The 15,113-nt window shown below is 33.9% G+C and overlaps 1 protein-coding gene across 1 annotated transcript in view; it reads right to left on the bottom strand.

Annotated features, from left to right (window-relative positions):
- The window catches only part of ARHGAP42 (Rho GTPase activating protein 42), a 281,486-nt gene that overhangs the window by 57,333 nt on the left and 209,040 nt on the right, over positions 1 to 15,113 (bottom strand). The window contains exons 7-8 of the mRNA XM_059413285.1: positions 6,232 to 6,336; positions 4,032 to 4,161 (exon numbers count right to left, since the gene is read on the bottom strand). Of these exons, the coding sequence (XP_059269268.1) occupies positions 4,032 to 4,161; positions 6,232 to 6,336 (235 nt within the window). The remainder of the gene's footprint in view (positions 1 to 4,031; positions 4,162 to 6,231; positions 6,337 to 15,113) is intronic.

Genomic DNA, 15,113 nt, shown 5'->3' with positions numbered 1-15,113 from the left:
CTGGGATCGAGTCCCGCATCGGGCTCCCAGCTCCATGGGGAGTCTGCTTCTCTCTCTGACCTTCTCCTCACTCATGCTCTCTCTCACTGTCTCTCTCTCAAATAAATAAATAAAATATTAAAAAAAATAATAATACTGAACTCAGAAAATTGTTCATCCAGAATCACCCAGTAAGAGGTTGCAAGCATGGAATTCCAACATAATTTTGACTTTGGAACCACGTTCTTCCTGTTTAAAATTTAAGTCTATTAACTACCTTATGATCTAGCAACAAATACTATACAACAACAAATACTATACAACTATACTATACAAAATAGTAGATACAAAATAATATACAAAATATACAAAATAATAGATACAAAAATACAGATTCAAAAGGGTACATGCATCCCAGTGTTTACAGCAGCATTATGAACAATAGCCAAACTATGGGAAGAGCCCAAGTGTCCATCAACTGGTGAATAGATAAAGAATATGTGGTACACACACAGACACATATACACACATAGAGAAATATTACTTAGCCATCAAAAAGAATGAAATTTTGCCATTTGCAATGTGGCTAGAGCTAGAGTGTATTATGCTAAGTAAATAAGTCATCCAGCGAAAAACAAATACCATATGATCTCACTCATGTGAAATTTAAGAAAACATGGACAGATGGTGGGAAGAGAGGAGAGAGGGAAACAAACCATAAGAGACTCTTGAAATAGAGAACACACTGAGGGGTGTTGAGGAAGGTGGGTAGAAGAGGGGCTAGATGGGTGATGGGTATTAAGTAGGGCACTTGTCATGATGAGCACGGGGTATTGTATGTACTGATGAATCACTGAATTCTACTCCTGAAACCAATATTGTACTGTATTTTAGCTAAAATTCAAATTAAAAATAAATAAATAAATAAATAAAATGAAGTCTATCGCAATGTAATTTAACGTATGCCTAGAAGTGGGTAACATAAAACCACATATCCAGATCAAGTGTAGCTCTGTGTCTAAACTGCAACAATCTGCTACTACTGCCTCATCACATGTATCTCCATTTATCACTCAATTTACAGCTTCGATATTTACTATTGATTACTAGTTAATAATTGCATGAGTTTGTCTTATGCCTTCCACTACAGAATAAAAACCCTGAAGCCATAATTCTTTATCTCATCTTCTATTGCCCATAGAACTAATTCATTCAGTGACAGCAACAGTACAACCAGTATGTTTTAGTGAACTGGTCTGATTTTCTTATAAATGCATTCCAAGGTACCAAGTAGAAAGGGGCTTTGGATATTTGACACTCATATAAAAATAATTCCAAAGGGATATAAATTTATTCATTTTTCTTTTTAAATCTCTAGGCAATAGGAAGTGGGGAGATAGTGAATAGGAAAGAGAGGGATTACACTAGGGCATGAGAGCACTTTTGAAGGTGATGAATGTGTTCATAGTGGTGATGGTTTCATAGGTCATATATATATGTACACATACACACATATGTGGCAAAACTATATATATATATATAAGTTTTGAATACACACACACACGGCAAAACTTAAATTATATGTTTTAAATATTTGCACTTCACTATATGCCAACTGTACCTCACTAAAGCTGTAAAAACAATGCGGGTGGATATAGAGAAAATTGAAATGAAATTATCTTAGGAGTAGGAGGACAACATCAAAGGAGAGAATGCTAAAAGAGTCCAACTGTTCAAGTCTCAAAGACCACACATCATTTAGGAGGCCATCACAGGAGGGGCACAATAAGCTAGCATTGTAAACAGATATGCCAAGAGTTCCATCCTGTAGAGGCAAGCCTAGAGGCAAAAGACTAGCAATGATGAGACCAATGAAAGACTGTGGAGATGAGAGAAGGCATGGGTTGAAAGGTTATCAAGAAGATCAAATAGACAGTGTTGGCTCTGGGTTACAGGGAGACAATGGAGTTAAGGAGTAAAGGATTTGCCTCCAATCTTTAGCCTAGGAAGGTGGGTGGTATCACTTAGAAGGATAGCAAATTTCAAAGAAAAGTTGGTGTCACAAAGGGCTTTATCATCAGCTCAGACTGACCCAGAGAAGTCATGTATCTTAAAACACAACATACCAACATCAGATGGGTACATAAAACATTGTATTTTGTGCATCCATGTAATCCCCAATTTACTAAAGGGCCTATGCTTATATTTTGACCCAAATGTCCAACAGCTGTAGAGTAAGTAAACTACAGCATTGTCCAATGGATGGACTCTCAAGCACCAAATAAACACGATAAACTTGAAGATCAATGTAAAAACAATTTGCTAGGTAATCCAAAGCTTTTTTCTTTAGAACAAAATACTGTGCGCCCACAAAGAGATTAGCAACTATGTAACACTGGGGGAATTAAACAACAATAACAAAAAAACTCAAGAAATAAAATACTGCATCTTAATGAATTAAAAAAAAAATCTTTAAACAAGAGGATGCCATCTCCTCTAACACATTCATGTTTGAACAAGCCTCTTTATCAATACATTTTTCTGCCAGGAAAACATTTTATTGGTGCAAAATGTAAGCTCCTCTCTATGTATCCTCACACTGGGGTTTTCAAATCTGAAACAGTTACTCAAATCAAGTATTTAAAAATTTCTGAAGTATTCTGAATTAAATCCATATACTCTGTACGTGACCAATGGATAAGTTGTTTTTTTTGTTTTCTTTTCCCCCATGAAATTGTGCTGAAAGTGACTTATTTATGGCCTAATTACAGAATAGCGAGGCAGGTCATTGGATTTATTTTAACATCCCAAAGCAGCAGACTGGTCAAAGTCGATAGTGATGAAAGAGAAAAATCTGAAACCCAGATCTCCTGAGCCAGCAGCCCTCTATCATCTAATCCATACAGTAATAAATATTTGCTGAGTCTGTTGGATCAAATCATTATTTGCTTATATACTGTTATTTAACAAATGAGCATCATCTGAGCATGTCAAACATGAGATGTGCTGGCATTTTAGTAATCATATTGCATTATGTGAAAAACTTCCACAGCCAACCCAGTATCTCTAGCTCTCCCATCTCAATTCTTTTAACTATAATATCAAAACAACTTCATTAATCTATTACTTACTGATATGGAGACCCCAGAGCAGTGCTACTCTATGTGTTTTTTGAGTCCTAATATATGACAATAGTACAGAAAGTACTTCATTCAGTACTTCACTCAGCATTTCAAAACTTTTACAATGATTGGGCATTACTGCAAAATCCAAGCATATGATTTTGTGTTTTACAAACACATAGATCCATAATGGATTGGAAATCAAAACGACTGCTCCTTTACCATAAACAGGAGACAAGTGCATTAGAGCATATGTGGTTTGAAATAGTTTAGTCAGAGTGGTTCCATCCAATGCAAGTATCATGCAGAAAGAATCCTATTTATACAAGCTTGAATGGCTTTTTATTAATTTTTGTGAGAAAACTGTCTTAGTGTAAGCAATTACAATAGGGCCATATTGTGTCTGGTGCTTATTTTATAACCTCAGGAAGTAAAAAAGTGCCAATCTGACATTACAGAATTGCCAGTTTTATTCCTGAAAACTAATAGAGCACAGAATTTAATGAAATAATGCTGTAGGAAGAGAAAGTATTATCATAGTCACCAGGATGATTCATACTGATAAAGGCTTTGAATTTCAATTTTCCGTGAAAGTTTAAATTGAGATTAGCTTTTACAATGAAATTCAAGTATATGTGCTGCCGAAGTGAGCACTATTACAATGAAATTCTAAAACTGAACTCATGTTACCGTATCATCAGTGAAGGTTGTTAAGTTCCAAGTTCAACAATATGCCAACTTGGAGATCTTGATGGCAAAATGTGGAAAAACTTCCTCACTTTGGTGGTGATAGTGGGAGAGCAGACTAAATATGATAAAGCTGTAAGGATTGCAGTCTCCCTATTTGAAGGAAAAAACACTAACCAAGTCAAATCTCACGAAACAAAATGCTAATCATAAGACTCATTAAGTTATGTCTTTGTGACTCACGTTTCTCCTGGACATAAAGGTAGCCTTCCATTGTCCACTGGCTGGGTGGTCTGTAATCTTGGTTGGCAGATTTCATTCTTTGCATCAACCGCTCTACTTCTTGTCGTGTACTTTCAAAATTATTCCTTGTCTTAAGTAAACAGAAACAATAATTTCATTCATTGTCTCCTATCAGTTTTGAGGAACTTCCTGTCTAAAATTTCAAAACTACAGATAGTGCAAAGGATAACCTTGATTCTCTCAGCACTATTCACCACTTTTCGTGACCTTATATGCTGAGTCCTATGGTCTGACTTTGAATTGTTCTAGTGAAACATGACCTTCTGCATGTTTCTCTTAATCTGTGTGGTATGTGTATTTGTATACTTTATTCTAATTTCCTACCCTAAGATTATTACTAAAGAGAAATCATAACATTTAAAAACATAATGTTTATGAAACAGAGTTTTATATTCACTAATATCTAAGGTAATAAAGCAGATATATAGGGGCTTATATTTCTTTGCGGGGATAAAGACAAAATGAATTCAAATACTTTTATGTGGCACTTAGCAAAAAAAAGAAAAAAAAATCATCACCCATGTTCTTAAAACTTTTTGGAAGAAATATCACTTAGCTTGGTTTCCAGAAGTAGTTATCATGAAGTTAGCATATAAATTAACTCATAAAGATGAATGGGTTTGCTAGCTCTAACTTCTGTTACAAAAAATAGTTTACTCACATAACAGCAAGTTTACCTAAGGTAAGATATAGAAAGCGTAAGGCTTTTCTTGATCTCTTTTGCATTCAGGCCTATTATTTAAACATTTGTTTGGAAGCAAGCCATATGTTTGGAAACAAAAATCACCACCACTCAACTCTAAAATTTGTTGCGGCCTATAATAAAAGAACTGAACCCCAAAGTTAGGAAAATTTTCTTCCATTTTTGCTACTTCTTAAGCTTTTTTTTTTTTTTTTTGCAGATTCTTTTAAACATAAGGACCAGAAATTTTCTAATTCCTTACATTCCTCTCTTGTTCTTGAGCTGCAGGGATCTTAATATAATTATAATTTATATGGAAATAAATCATAAAAATATTTTGGCTTTTATAATTTTCCCTTTTAATATTTACTTAAAAAGTCCAAATGCATTCCATATTGAAAAACAATGAAATGACTTGCATGTGAAACCAATTCTGCTAGAAAACCTATATTAAATAAAAAGCTAAAACCCAAAACACAAGTAGAATAAATAGAACTACCTATTTCTCATGGGACACTCCAACCCCATAGTTCCACTTACTGAACATCTCCACAATGGCAACAATCAGATAAGCAATGGAAGACAAGATTTTATAGGAAATTAAGTGAAAGATTTCCAAATTATTATGGCCACTGAGCATTAAATGTATAAATTCATTTATACAAAATTCTCAACAAATACAACTTTCTTATTTGTCAGATTTGATAATGCAAAAATGGATTGGGTAAGTTGTATGAGTGTGTGTATGTATATGTGTATGTGTAGTGTGTGTGTGTTTTTAAGTGATGCTCAGCATCTGTAAATCTGAATTTATATAACTATAAAATCAGATTCTAAAAGGATTAGATAACTTTACAATATAAGCCCTAACAGAAATAGATAGGATGTTTATAAATAATTCTCCATTAAGCTTTAAAGCAGTCTATGAATGCTTTAAAGCCACATTTAAATTATTAGAAAATAAAAATATCACTTATATACAATTTCAGAGAGGAAAAGGACATTCCTTCAATGCTAAAGTTTAACCTTTTCATTTCACAAATATAGAAATGTTACCCTTTGTGCATAAACAATGAATCTTGGAAAACTGAAAAAATTGAAAAAAAAAAGTATTAAAAAGAAAAGAAAAGAAGACTTGCCTGAGGTCACCCAGTAAAATAACGAGAACATCACATAAAGGCAAAAGTTTCCAGCTTTCCAAGTATCTATTGTCTATACCTCAGTAATATTTATTTCTATGAAATTTGCTAGCATAAATTTTTCTATCATACGATTAACTCCTTCTTGGTACATTTTCAAAGAGCAGCTAGAAAAAAAAATGCTTTAATAAATTTATTAAATGACTTTTCTAAATTAGATAAGTTTTGAAATACTCTAAGGCTTGGCCTCATTATAGTTAGTTTCTCTGTCCCCACCTGATTCACTAAGGAGAAGCAGTGAGAACAGGTATAGTCTTACATTCTGCAAGTTGAACTGAAGTTGTTGCTTATATGGTGCAAATTCCTGGGCGAGTTCATATCCCTCGTGATAAAAAGTAAATAAACCCTGAAGGAATGACAAAAGCTGCAAAAAGAGAAAAATGAAAAATGTATTTTAAAAAAAAGATGACCATCAAACATAATAAAATGGGAAGTTATATTTCATTCTAAATCCACAAGCTAATAATTTTTCAACCCCTCTGTTTGGCAAGGCAGACACTTGGGTTGTGAAATAAACCACAAAAGCTAATTTTTACTTCCATTTTGGTAAACAGTGACAGGGACAGTTGTTATATTAACTATTCCACTATTCAAATGCATTGAAGAAATATCCAGCAGAGACCACTAATAGGGATACTCAAGTGACATGGGTCCTACCCTAGAAGAGGTTCTAATCTAGAGAGATAAAACATGTGCAGATGTGAGGAAGACTAAACCAGTAAACTAGAGGTAAGTAGTACCCAAGGAAAGGAGTAAGAATTTGGCCAGATAAAATTAAGAAAAATATCACAAGGTGGCAGTACTGATTCAGGTATTAAATAGACATTTTAGCAAGTAGTGGGAAGAACTAAAAATGGAGGAAAGAGTTGAGCAAAAACTTGGAACTAGATACAGATTTTTCATATGAAGAGTTGGAATAAAATTCTCTTTAGGAAACCACAATGTCTATTAGCCTTCTAATCCCAAACTCACAATGCACTTATTTATTATGGTCATATTCATAAAGCAAGAATGGAGATCTCCATGGACTTACAGGACACAGTTATTTATATAAATTACACTGAAAAATAATTATTTTTTCATTTAACTCATTGGGATTATTATTACAAACTTGTCCATCAATTTGATCTCTTCCTACAATAAAGTTAGAAAATATTTTCTAGAAATGGCTAATGTTTTTCTAATTCAAATAGCGTATTATGTCTGTAAGCTATTATTTTAAACTGAGGAAGAAACACAATCTGAAATTTTCATAAGTGAATAAATCTCCCACAATCTTCTGTTTGGGGAAATAGGGGGATCAGCTAAGCATCAACTGGTGTGTGTGTTATGATTTCCAACAGACAAATACTAGTTCTGTTTGAAAACAACAACATAATGCTTTTCTTCTATAACAAAGTCAACTTCTTACAAAGTTATGTTCATACCAGAAAACATACTTTCAGGTTGGCTTTAAATTGTAATATTTTGAAGACTTTTCTTCTCTTATTCAATAATTCCTGATATGTTAACCATGAGAGACTATGGACTCTGAAAAACAATCTGAGGGGTTTGAAGTGGCGGGGGGGGGGGAGGTTGGGGTACCAGGTGGTGGATATTATAGAGGGCATGGATTACACACTGGGTGTGGTGAAAAAATAATTAATACTGTTATGCTGAAATAAATAAAAAATAAATTTTAAATTGTCTAAAATACAAAAAAAATATTGTTTTCCAATTTTAAAATTATTTTACACTGTCAATTTTACATCAACTGATAATTGTTATTATCAAAATTAAATACTCAGATTATGCTTTACTAAAATGATGCTACAATATATCTGTAGAATTATCCAATAATTTAAAATATATAGTCTGCACATATTGTGGCCTAATTAAAAAGAACAATATCTTTTAATTAATTGAGATTTGGATATACAGATAAAGAAGTTTTCAGAAACAAATAAGAAAATACTTTTGAAATATATGGATAACACTAGTCTTTGAAATATCCAAATAATAGTTTATGAGTTGTTTGAAGTAGAATTGTTTCATGTTTTAATGTCTATAACTGGTCCCCAATTAGATTATCTTGTTATTAACTGGATATCATACAGGAAGATGCATTATAATATCATCCTAAGTATATAAGATTTAATTAAACATAAAGAGGGGCTTTAAGAATATTTGTTTTAAGTCTTCCCATAAAACACCAAATTCCCTAAGATCTGGCTAAATAAATAAATCTATTGGTATCTTCTAGCACCATTCAGATTCATTCACTCAGTAGGAGACAATGAATGCTGATCACCTACTAGGAAAAGAACAATTTTGAGAGAAGTACAAAGAAGTTACCTACAACGAACAACAACCCACCTTTTCCTCCTGTTCTACATCATTTGGAAGCAACTTCTATGCAGTTTTCAAAAGACAGCATTAGGAAATAACTGCCTCTAGAGGGCAGTAAAGTAAAACCCTTTTAGATTTGAATCTATACTAGCTCATTTTCTTCTCCACAAATTCCATGATGCTAAATTAAGGTAACTTAATAGGACAGCCCGAAAATCTTTTAGATTTGCATTCCTACATATCCTTTTCTTTGTTCAGACTGCCTGAGTGAGTGGAGCAGTGTGGGAAAGACTACTGTCTCAGCTTATCTTCAGGTAAACCTGACCTTTCAAATAATAACAACTACTAAAAACTACTTGAGACAAATTAATATCCAATCACTTTTGGAGTGCCTGGGTGGCTCAATCAGTTAAGTGTCTGCCTTAAGCTCAGATCATGAACCCAATGTCCTAGGATGGAGTCCTGCATTAGGCTCCCTGCTCAGCAGGGAGTCTGCTTGTCCCTCCCCACCCCCAGTAGGCAAACACACACTCCCTCTCTCTCTCTCTCTCTCTCTCTCTCTCACACACACACACACACACACACTTTCTCTCTCTCTCTCTTTCTCTCTCTCTCAAATAAATAAATAAAGACCCCAGGTTCATGACAAATGCTTAACTGACCAAGCCACCCAGGCACCCCAAAAATATTAAGTAATTTTTATCATCAGTAAAAGCTTATATAGCACTTTATTATTCTCAAGGGTTTTATTTTTTTTTTTTTTTTTTAAAGATTTTATTTATTTATTTGACAGAGAGAGATCACAAGTAGGCAGAGAGACAGGCAGAGAGAGAGAGGAGGAGGAAGCAGGCTTCCTGCTGAGCAGAGAGCCTGATGCGGGACTCGATCCCAGGACCCTGAGATCATGACCTGAGCTGAAGGCAGAGGCTTAAACCACTGAGCCACCCAGGTGCCTTCTCAAGGGTTTTAGAATCAAATTATTATTTGTCACTCCAATATCCCAGCCAAATATAAACATTGATGCTACATTTATAATTATTTAGCAAGGTGACTACAAGACAGAAAAGGAAAAAATATTCATAATTCCCCAGCCCATTAATGACCAACTTCCAAGTCTTATAGGCCCACAGTTACCAGTAATACTGTGAATGGCAGAAAAAAAGTAAGAAAAGGAGTTGGGAGCTAGCATGCGAGTGAAGGGAAGAACTCTGAAGGAACTGATGTATTAATTCTGGGACTGCTGCTCAGACTGAGCAGAAGAACTGGGATATAAAGACTCTTATAATTGTGTGATCCATTCCTGGTCTCCTAAGAAATTAATCACTGAAAATCTTAGGGAATCTACTACCAAAATTATTAGAACTGATAAACAAGTCCAGCAATGTTTCAGGATACAAAATCAATACACAAAAGTCAACTTTATTTCTATATGCTTGGAATGAACAATCTGGAAATGGAATTAATTCCATTTATAATAGTTTTACAAGAATTAAATACTGAGGAATAATTTGAAGTACAAAATTTATAACTTGAAATGTACAAAACACTGTTTAAGGAATTAAAGAAAGTTTAAATAAAAGAAAGTATTTCATGTTCATGAATTAGAAGACTTAATACTCCCCAAAATGATGGAGAGATTCAATGCAGTCCCAGTGAGAAGCCCAGCTGACTTCTTTAAAATAACTGACATGCTGATGCTAAAACTCATATGGAATTCCAAGGGACCCAGAACATCAAAACAATCTTGAAAAAGGACAACTAAGTACTTAGACTTACACTTTTCCATTTCAAAACTCAATACAAAGCAATGGTAATCAACACAATGTAATACTGGCATTAGACATTAAATCAATGTCTAAGAATTGAGAATCTAGACGTAAGCCCACACTTCTATGGTCAACTTATTTTCAAAAAGGGCACCAAGACTATACACCAGGTAAAGAACAGTCTTTTCAGCAGGTGATTCCTGGACTACTGAATAACCATATGCAAAAGAATGAAGTTGTCACCCTACCTTACACCATAGACAAAAATTAACTAAAGATGAGTGAACTGTACGGTTATGTTGATTTATACCCCAATAAGACTGCTTTTAAAAAAATAAAATATAGTTCACATACAGAGTACTATAATTGATTGAAAAAAAATCCAAATCTCATGTAATACCTCTTTATTTGGCCATTGAAAACTTTAAGAAAATGGGAAACACAGGGCAAAAGCAAGGCATCAATTTTCATCCAGTACAAGTGTCCAGCCTGTGAGTTAAATCTGTACTCTTTGCTATTCCTTACTTGGAGAAAATTTAGAGATAAATATCTTAGATAACAGCCTCAAAATAACTAGTGAATGCTTTAATCCATAGCTATTCAGAGCAATTTATTGAATGGAAATGAAAGAGTATAAAAATATAATCAAATAAATCAGAAAACTGAAGAAAAGGGAGGCAAATATGAAAAGCAGCCTGGGGAGACAATTTTTAAAAGAGGATGATTAAAAAAAGACAGAAGAACGAATGAATGGACAGACATGGGCATAGATCCAATTAATTTTTAAAAAAGGCAAAACTTTTTGAAATCATGGCTATATCAGCAGTCAAGTATCTGTGGAGTTGCAGCAAATTTCCAAGATTTCAAGGGAATGGAATCCAGATGAAGTGGCAGGAGAAAACTTCTGTGGTAAAGAAACAGAAAAAAACAGAACTGTAGCCAACAAGGTGATTAAAGAAGCCATACAGATGGCTAACAGACAACTGAAAAGATGCTGAACATCACTCATCATCAGAGAAATGCAAATCAAAACTACAATAAGGTATCACCTTCTACCTGTCAGAATGACTAAAATGAACAACAAAGGAAACAATCTGTATTGGCGAAGATGAGGAGAAAAGGGAACCTTCTTGCACTGTTGGTAAGAACTTGAACTGGTGCAGCCACTCTAGAACACAATATGGAGGGCCCTCAAAGAATTAAAAGTAGAGCTACTCTATGACCCGGCAATTGCACTACTAGGTATTTCCCAAATGATACAAAATACTGATTCAAAGGGATATATACCTTCCAATGTTTACAGCAGCATTATGAACAATGGCCAAATTATATAAAGAGCCCGAATGTCCATATGTCCATTGACTGATGAATGGTTAAAGAATAATCACAAACTGAGATCGTGTGTGTGTGTGTACACATATTCATCAGCCATCAAAAAGAATGAACTCTTAAAATTTGCAATGACATGGACAGAGCTAGAGAGTATTTTGCTAAGAGAAAGAAGAGAAATAGGATTTTACCCATATGTGAAATTTAAGAAACAAATGAATATAGGGTGAACAAAAAAAGAGAAAGGCAAACCATTAAAAGGCACTTTTTAAAAAGATTTTATTTATTTGACAGAGAGAAAGAGACAGCAAGAGAGAAAACACAAGTAGGGGAAGCTTCCCTCTGAGCAGGGAGCCTGATGTGGAGCTCGATCCCAGGACCCCAGGATCATGACCTGAGCCAAAGGCAGACATTTAACTAACAGAGCCACCCAGGCGCCCAAGACACAACTATAGAGAACAAACTGAGAGTTCCTGGGGGTGAGGTATGGGCTGGATAGGTGATGGGTATTGGGGAGGGCACTTGTGGTGATAGGCATTAGGTGTTGTGTGTAGTTGATGGAACACTGGGTTCTGCACCTGAAACTAGCATTGCACTGTATGTTGACTATAATTTAAATAAAACATTGAAACTACAAAAAATAAAAATAAAAAAAGTTCAACAGAAGCTACATTTAGATAAGGTCTTTACATAACTCATTTCTAACACAAAGTACAAGGAGATGAATCAACCAAACCAATGCGATATATTTTTCTTACTTTTCCAAATTTCTATTCACTATCTAATTGCTTTTACAAATTTCAGATTTTCAGTAAGAGTAGCTAGAACTAAATCCAAGGACCAAAATAGATTTTAAGATGTATGATCTGAGGACAGTTTTATTGTTTATTATTTAGGTTTTCAGTAAGATAGAAACTTAGCCTTTTGTCCTACAGAGTTTTGGGGGGGAAATGACATTTTTATATTTGCTCACTTTAATTTATCCTAAATTAAATTTTCTACACTAAAGCTAATAAATTATACCCAAAAAAGAACACAAAAAGGTTTAGCTTTCAAGACCTGCAGGTCTATATACTATTTGACTTTAACTTAGCAAGTTTATTGAGTCTCCAAATTATTCAAACTTTAGACAAGCCCAAAAGTATCTTCTAGTATACTTCATGATATAATAAGATAAAAAGCTAACACATATTAAGCAGATTAAGTAAAATTTTCTTTAGCAAAAGATTTAAAATTAAGTTTAACACACTAAGGGCAGAGTGTCAAAAATAGTATGTTTTAGTTACATATAATAGATTATTTTCATTTTTCATATTAATTTTAAACATAATACAAAAAGACTAAAATGAATTCTAAAAAGAATACTCTAATACACGTTCTTACAGTAATACATGTTCTTACAGTATTTCGATGTATATTTTAAAGCATGTTAAAATTAAAAATGTGTTTTTGAAACAGTTATATCTGGCTTTGAAGCCACACTAAAAAACAATTTATCAATATTGTTTTCACATCTAGTGCTGACAATCAATGAGAGCTCAATACCAGCTGATCTCTTACTGATGCTAATGACGCACCAGGCACTTGCTGTGTGTTACCTGCATTGGATGAGCCTCACCACAATCCTGGGAGCTATGGTTTTTATTCCCAATTTACAAATAAAAACCTAAGGTACACAGAGTTTGAAAAACAAGCCTGTAAAAAAAAAACAAGCTGTATGACGAGAGCCAAATTCTATCTTATTACCTCTCAGGCATTATACTTGTCTGTCACTACATGAAAAGTGGTTTGTCAACTGCAGCCTGGTCAGGGAGGGGACAACTTTTTTAAAAAGGATGATTAAAAAAAAAAAAAAAAAGTATGGAAGAAAGAATATATAGAAAGATAGGTGCACTGATTCAAGCACCTTTACCAAAATAAAGGTCAACCTCAAATTTTTTTCTAATTTTAAGGAATTAAAATAACTTTACAACACAATTTTCTATAGTCATCCATTTTATCTAGTCAGAGCAAGTGTCAAGGAAGGACTAATTGTTATTGTCAGGGGACCAGTGAGACAGAAAATAGTACTATACAGGACTTCAGCTTTGGGGTCTGGATTCCTGGGTCTCCCTCTCTTTACGTTTGTGATCTCAAGCAACTACCAATCTTCCTGTGACTTCCTCATCTGGACAAACAACAACTACCTAACAAGAAAGCTGTTGTATGGGCCATGTGAGAGAACACAGAGAAAACACATGACACGGTAGTTCCTCATAAAATGTTAGTTTCAGCTAAGTATGCAAAAGAATGTGATCAAAACATACACAAACTGCAGGTGAATGAACCGTGAGGGTGTTAAGTCATAAAGGGATTCTCTGGGTTTCTGAGCCACAAACTTTCATGTACCATAATATATAACAAATACACTAGGGCTCAACTCTCTTAGGTAAGTTTGTTCATATTCAGCATACTTGAGAAGCTTTTTCTCCTACCTCTCAAAATTCTCACAAGCTCCAAGCAACTCTGAGAAGCAGAAGATCTTAAGATCAAGAGTTGCAAGATGGGGTTTTTCCCTCTCTGATCTTTCCCCTCCTTTTAGCCCTGAACTTAAATATCTTGTTGGCAAATCTGAAAGGATGAAGTTCTAGCCCTGTTTGACAGAAACGTGTGAATAAATGCAAACCAATATGCAATTTAAAATTTTCTAGTAGCCACATAAAAAAATTAAAGCAAGTGAAATTTAATATTTTACTTAATATATCTAAAATGTTATCATTTCAATATTTAAGCAATATAAAAGAGGTTTTGAGATATTTTACATAATTTTTGTACCAAACATTTGCAATTTAGTATGTGTTTTACATTTACAGCCCATCTTAATCTAAACTATCATTTTGAGTGCTCAATAACCAAACATGAGTAGTTGCTACCATATCGGATACTGTAGGTCTGGAGATCAGTTAACTACAATCACTTTCTATATAAGATATGATACATGGAGGGGAAAGGCCATTAAAACTATCTAATGAAGAATTGAGTTTAAAAAGCTGATTTTCTGTATCTTTTAAGAACAGTTACATAGTTTTATAAAAAAAATATGAATGTCCCCCATTCTTATATGTATTTGAACTGGCTTTTCCTTGAAATAATGACACTGTAGGAATATTTATTTCTAATATAGTAATATCCTCTTACCCAAGGTTTTGCTTTCTGTGATTCAGTTACCCACAGTCAACCATGGTGTGAAAGCAGATAATCTTCCTTCTGACCTATCATTAGATTAATAGTAGCCTAACAATAACAATATATTAACAATGCCTACATTATTCACTTTATCTCATGATATAGGTACTTTATCATCTCACATCACCCCAAGAAGGGTGAGTACAGTAAGATATTTTGAGAGATCACATTCACATAACTTTTATTATAGCATATTCTTATATTTGTTCTATTACCAGTTATTATTGTTAATATTTTATTGTGTTTAATTTATAAATTAAACTTTATCTGGTATGTAGGTATGTACAGGGGGAAAAAAACACAGTATACATGGGGCAGGACAGCCCTTGGTTTCAGGCATCCACTGGGGGTCTTGGATTTTATCCATATACCTGTGGATAAGATGGGCATAATATTGTTTCTCCTTAATATTCTGTTGAAATTTTATGGCAAGAAGTAAGATCTTTTTTATTTTTTAAAGATTTTATTTATTTATTTGACAGAGACCACAAGT

This window comes from Mustela nigripes, chromosome 1, assembly GCF_022355385.1.
Source record: "Mustela nigripes isolate SB6536 chromosome 1, MUSNIG.SB6536, whole genome shotgun sequence".
NCBI lineage: Eukaryota > Metazoa > Chordata > Mammalia > Carnivora > Mustelidae > Mustela > Mustela nigripes.
The sequence above is the reverse complement of the archived record's forward strand: the minus strand, read 5'-3'. Positions and strand labels throughout refer to the sequence as shown.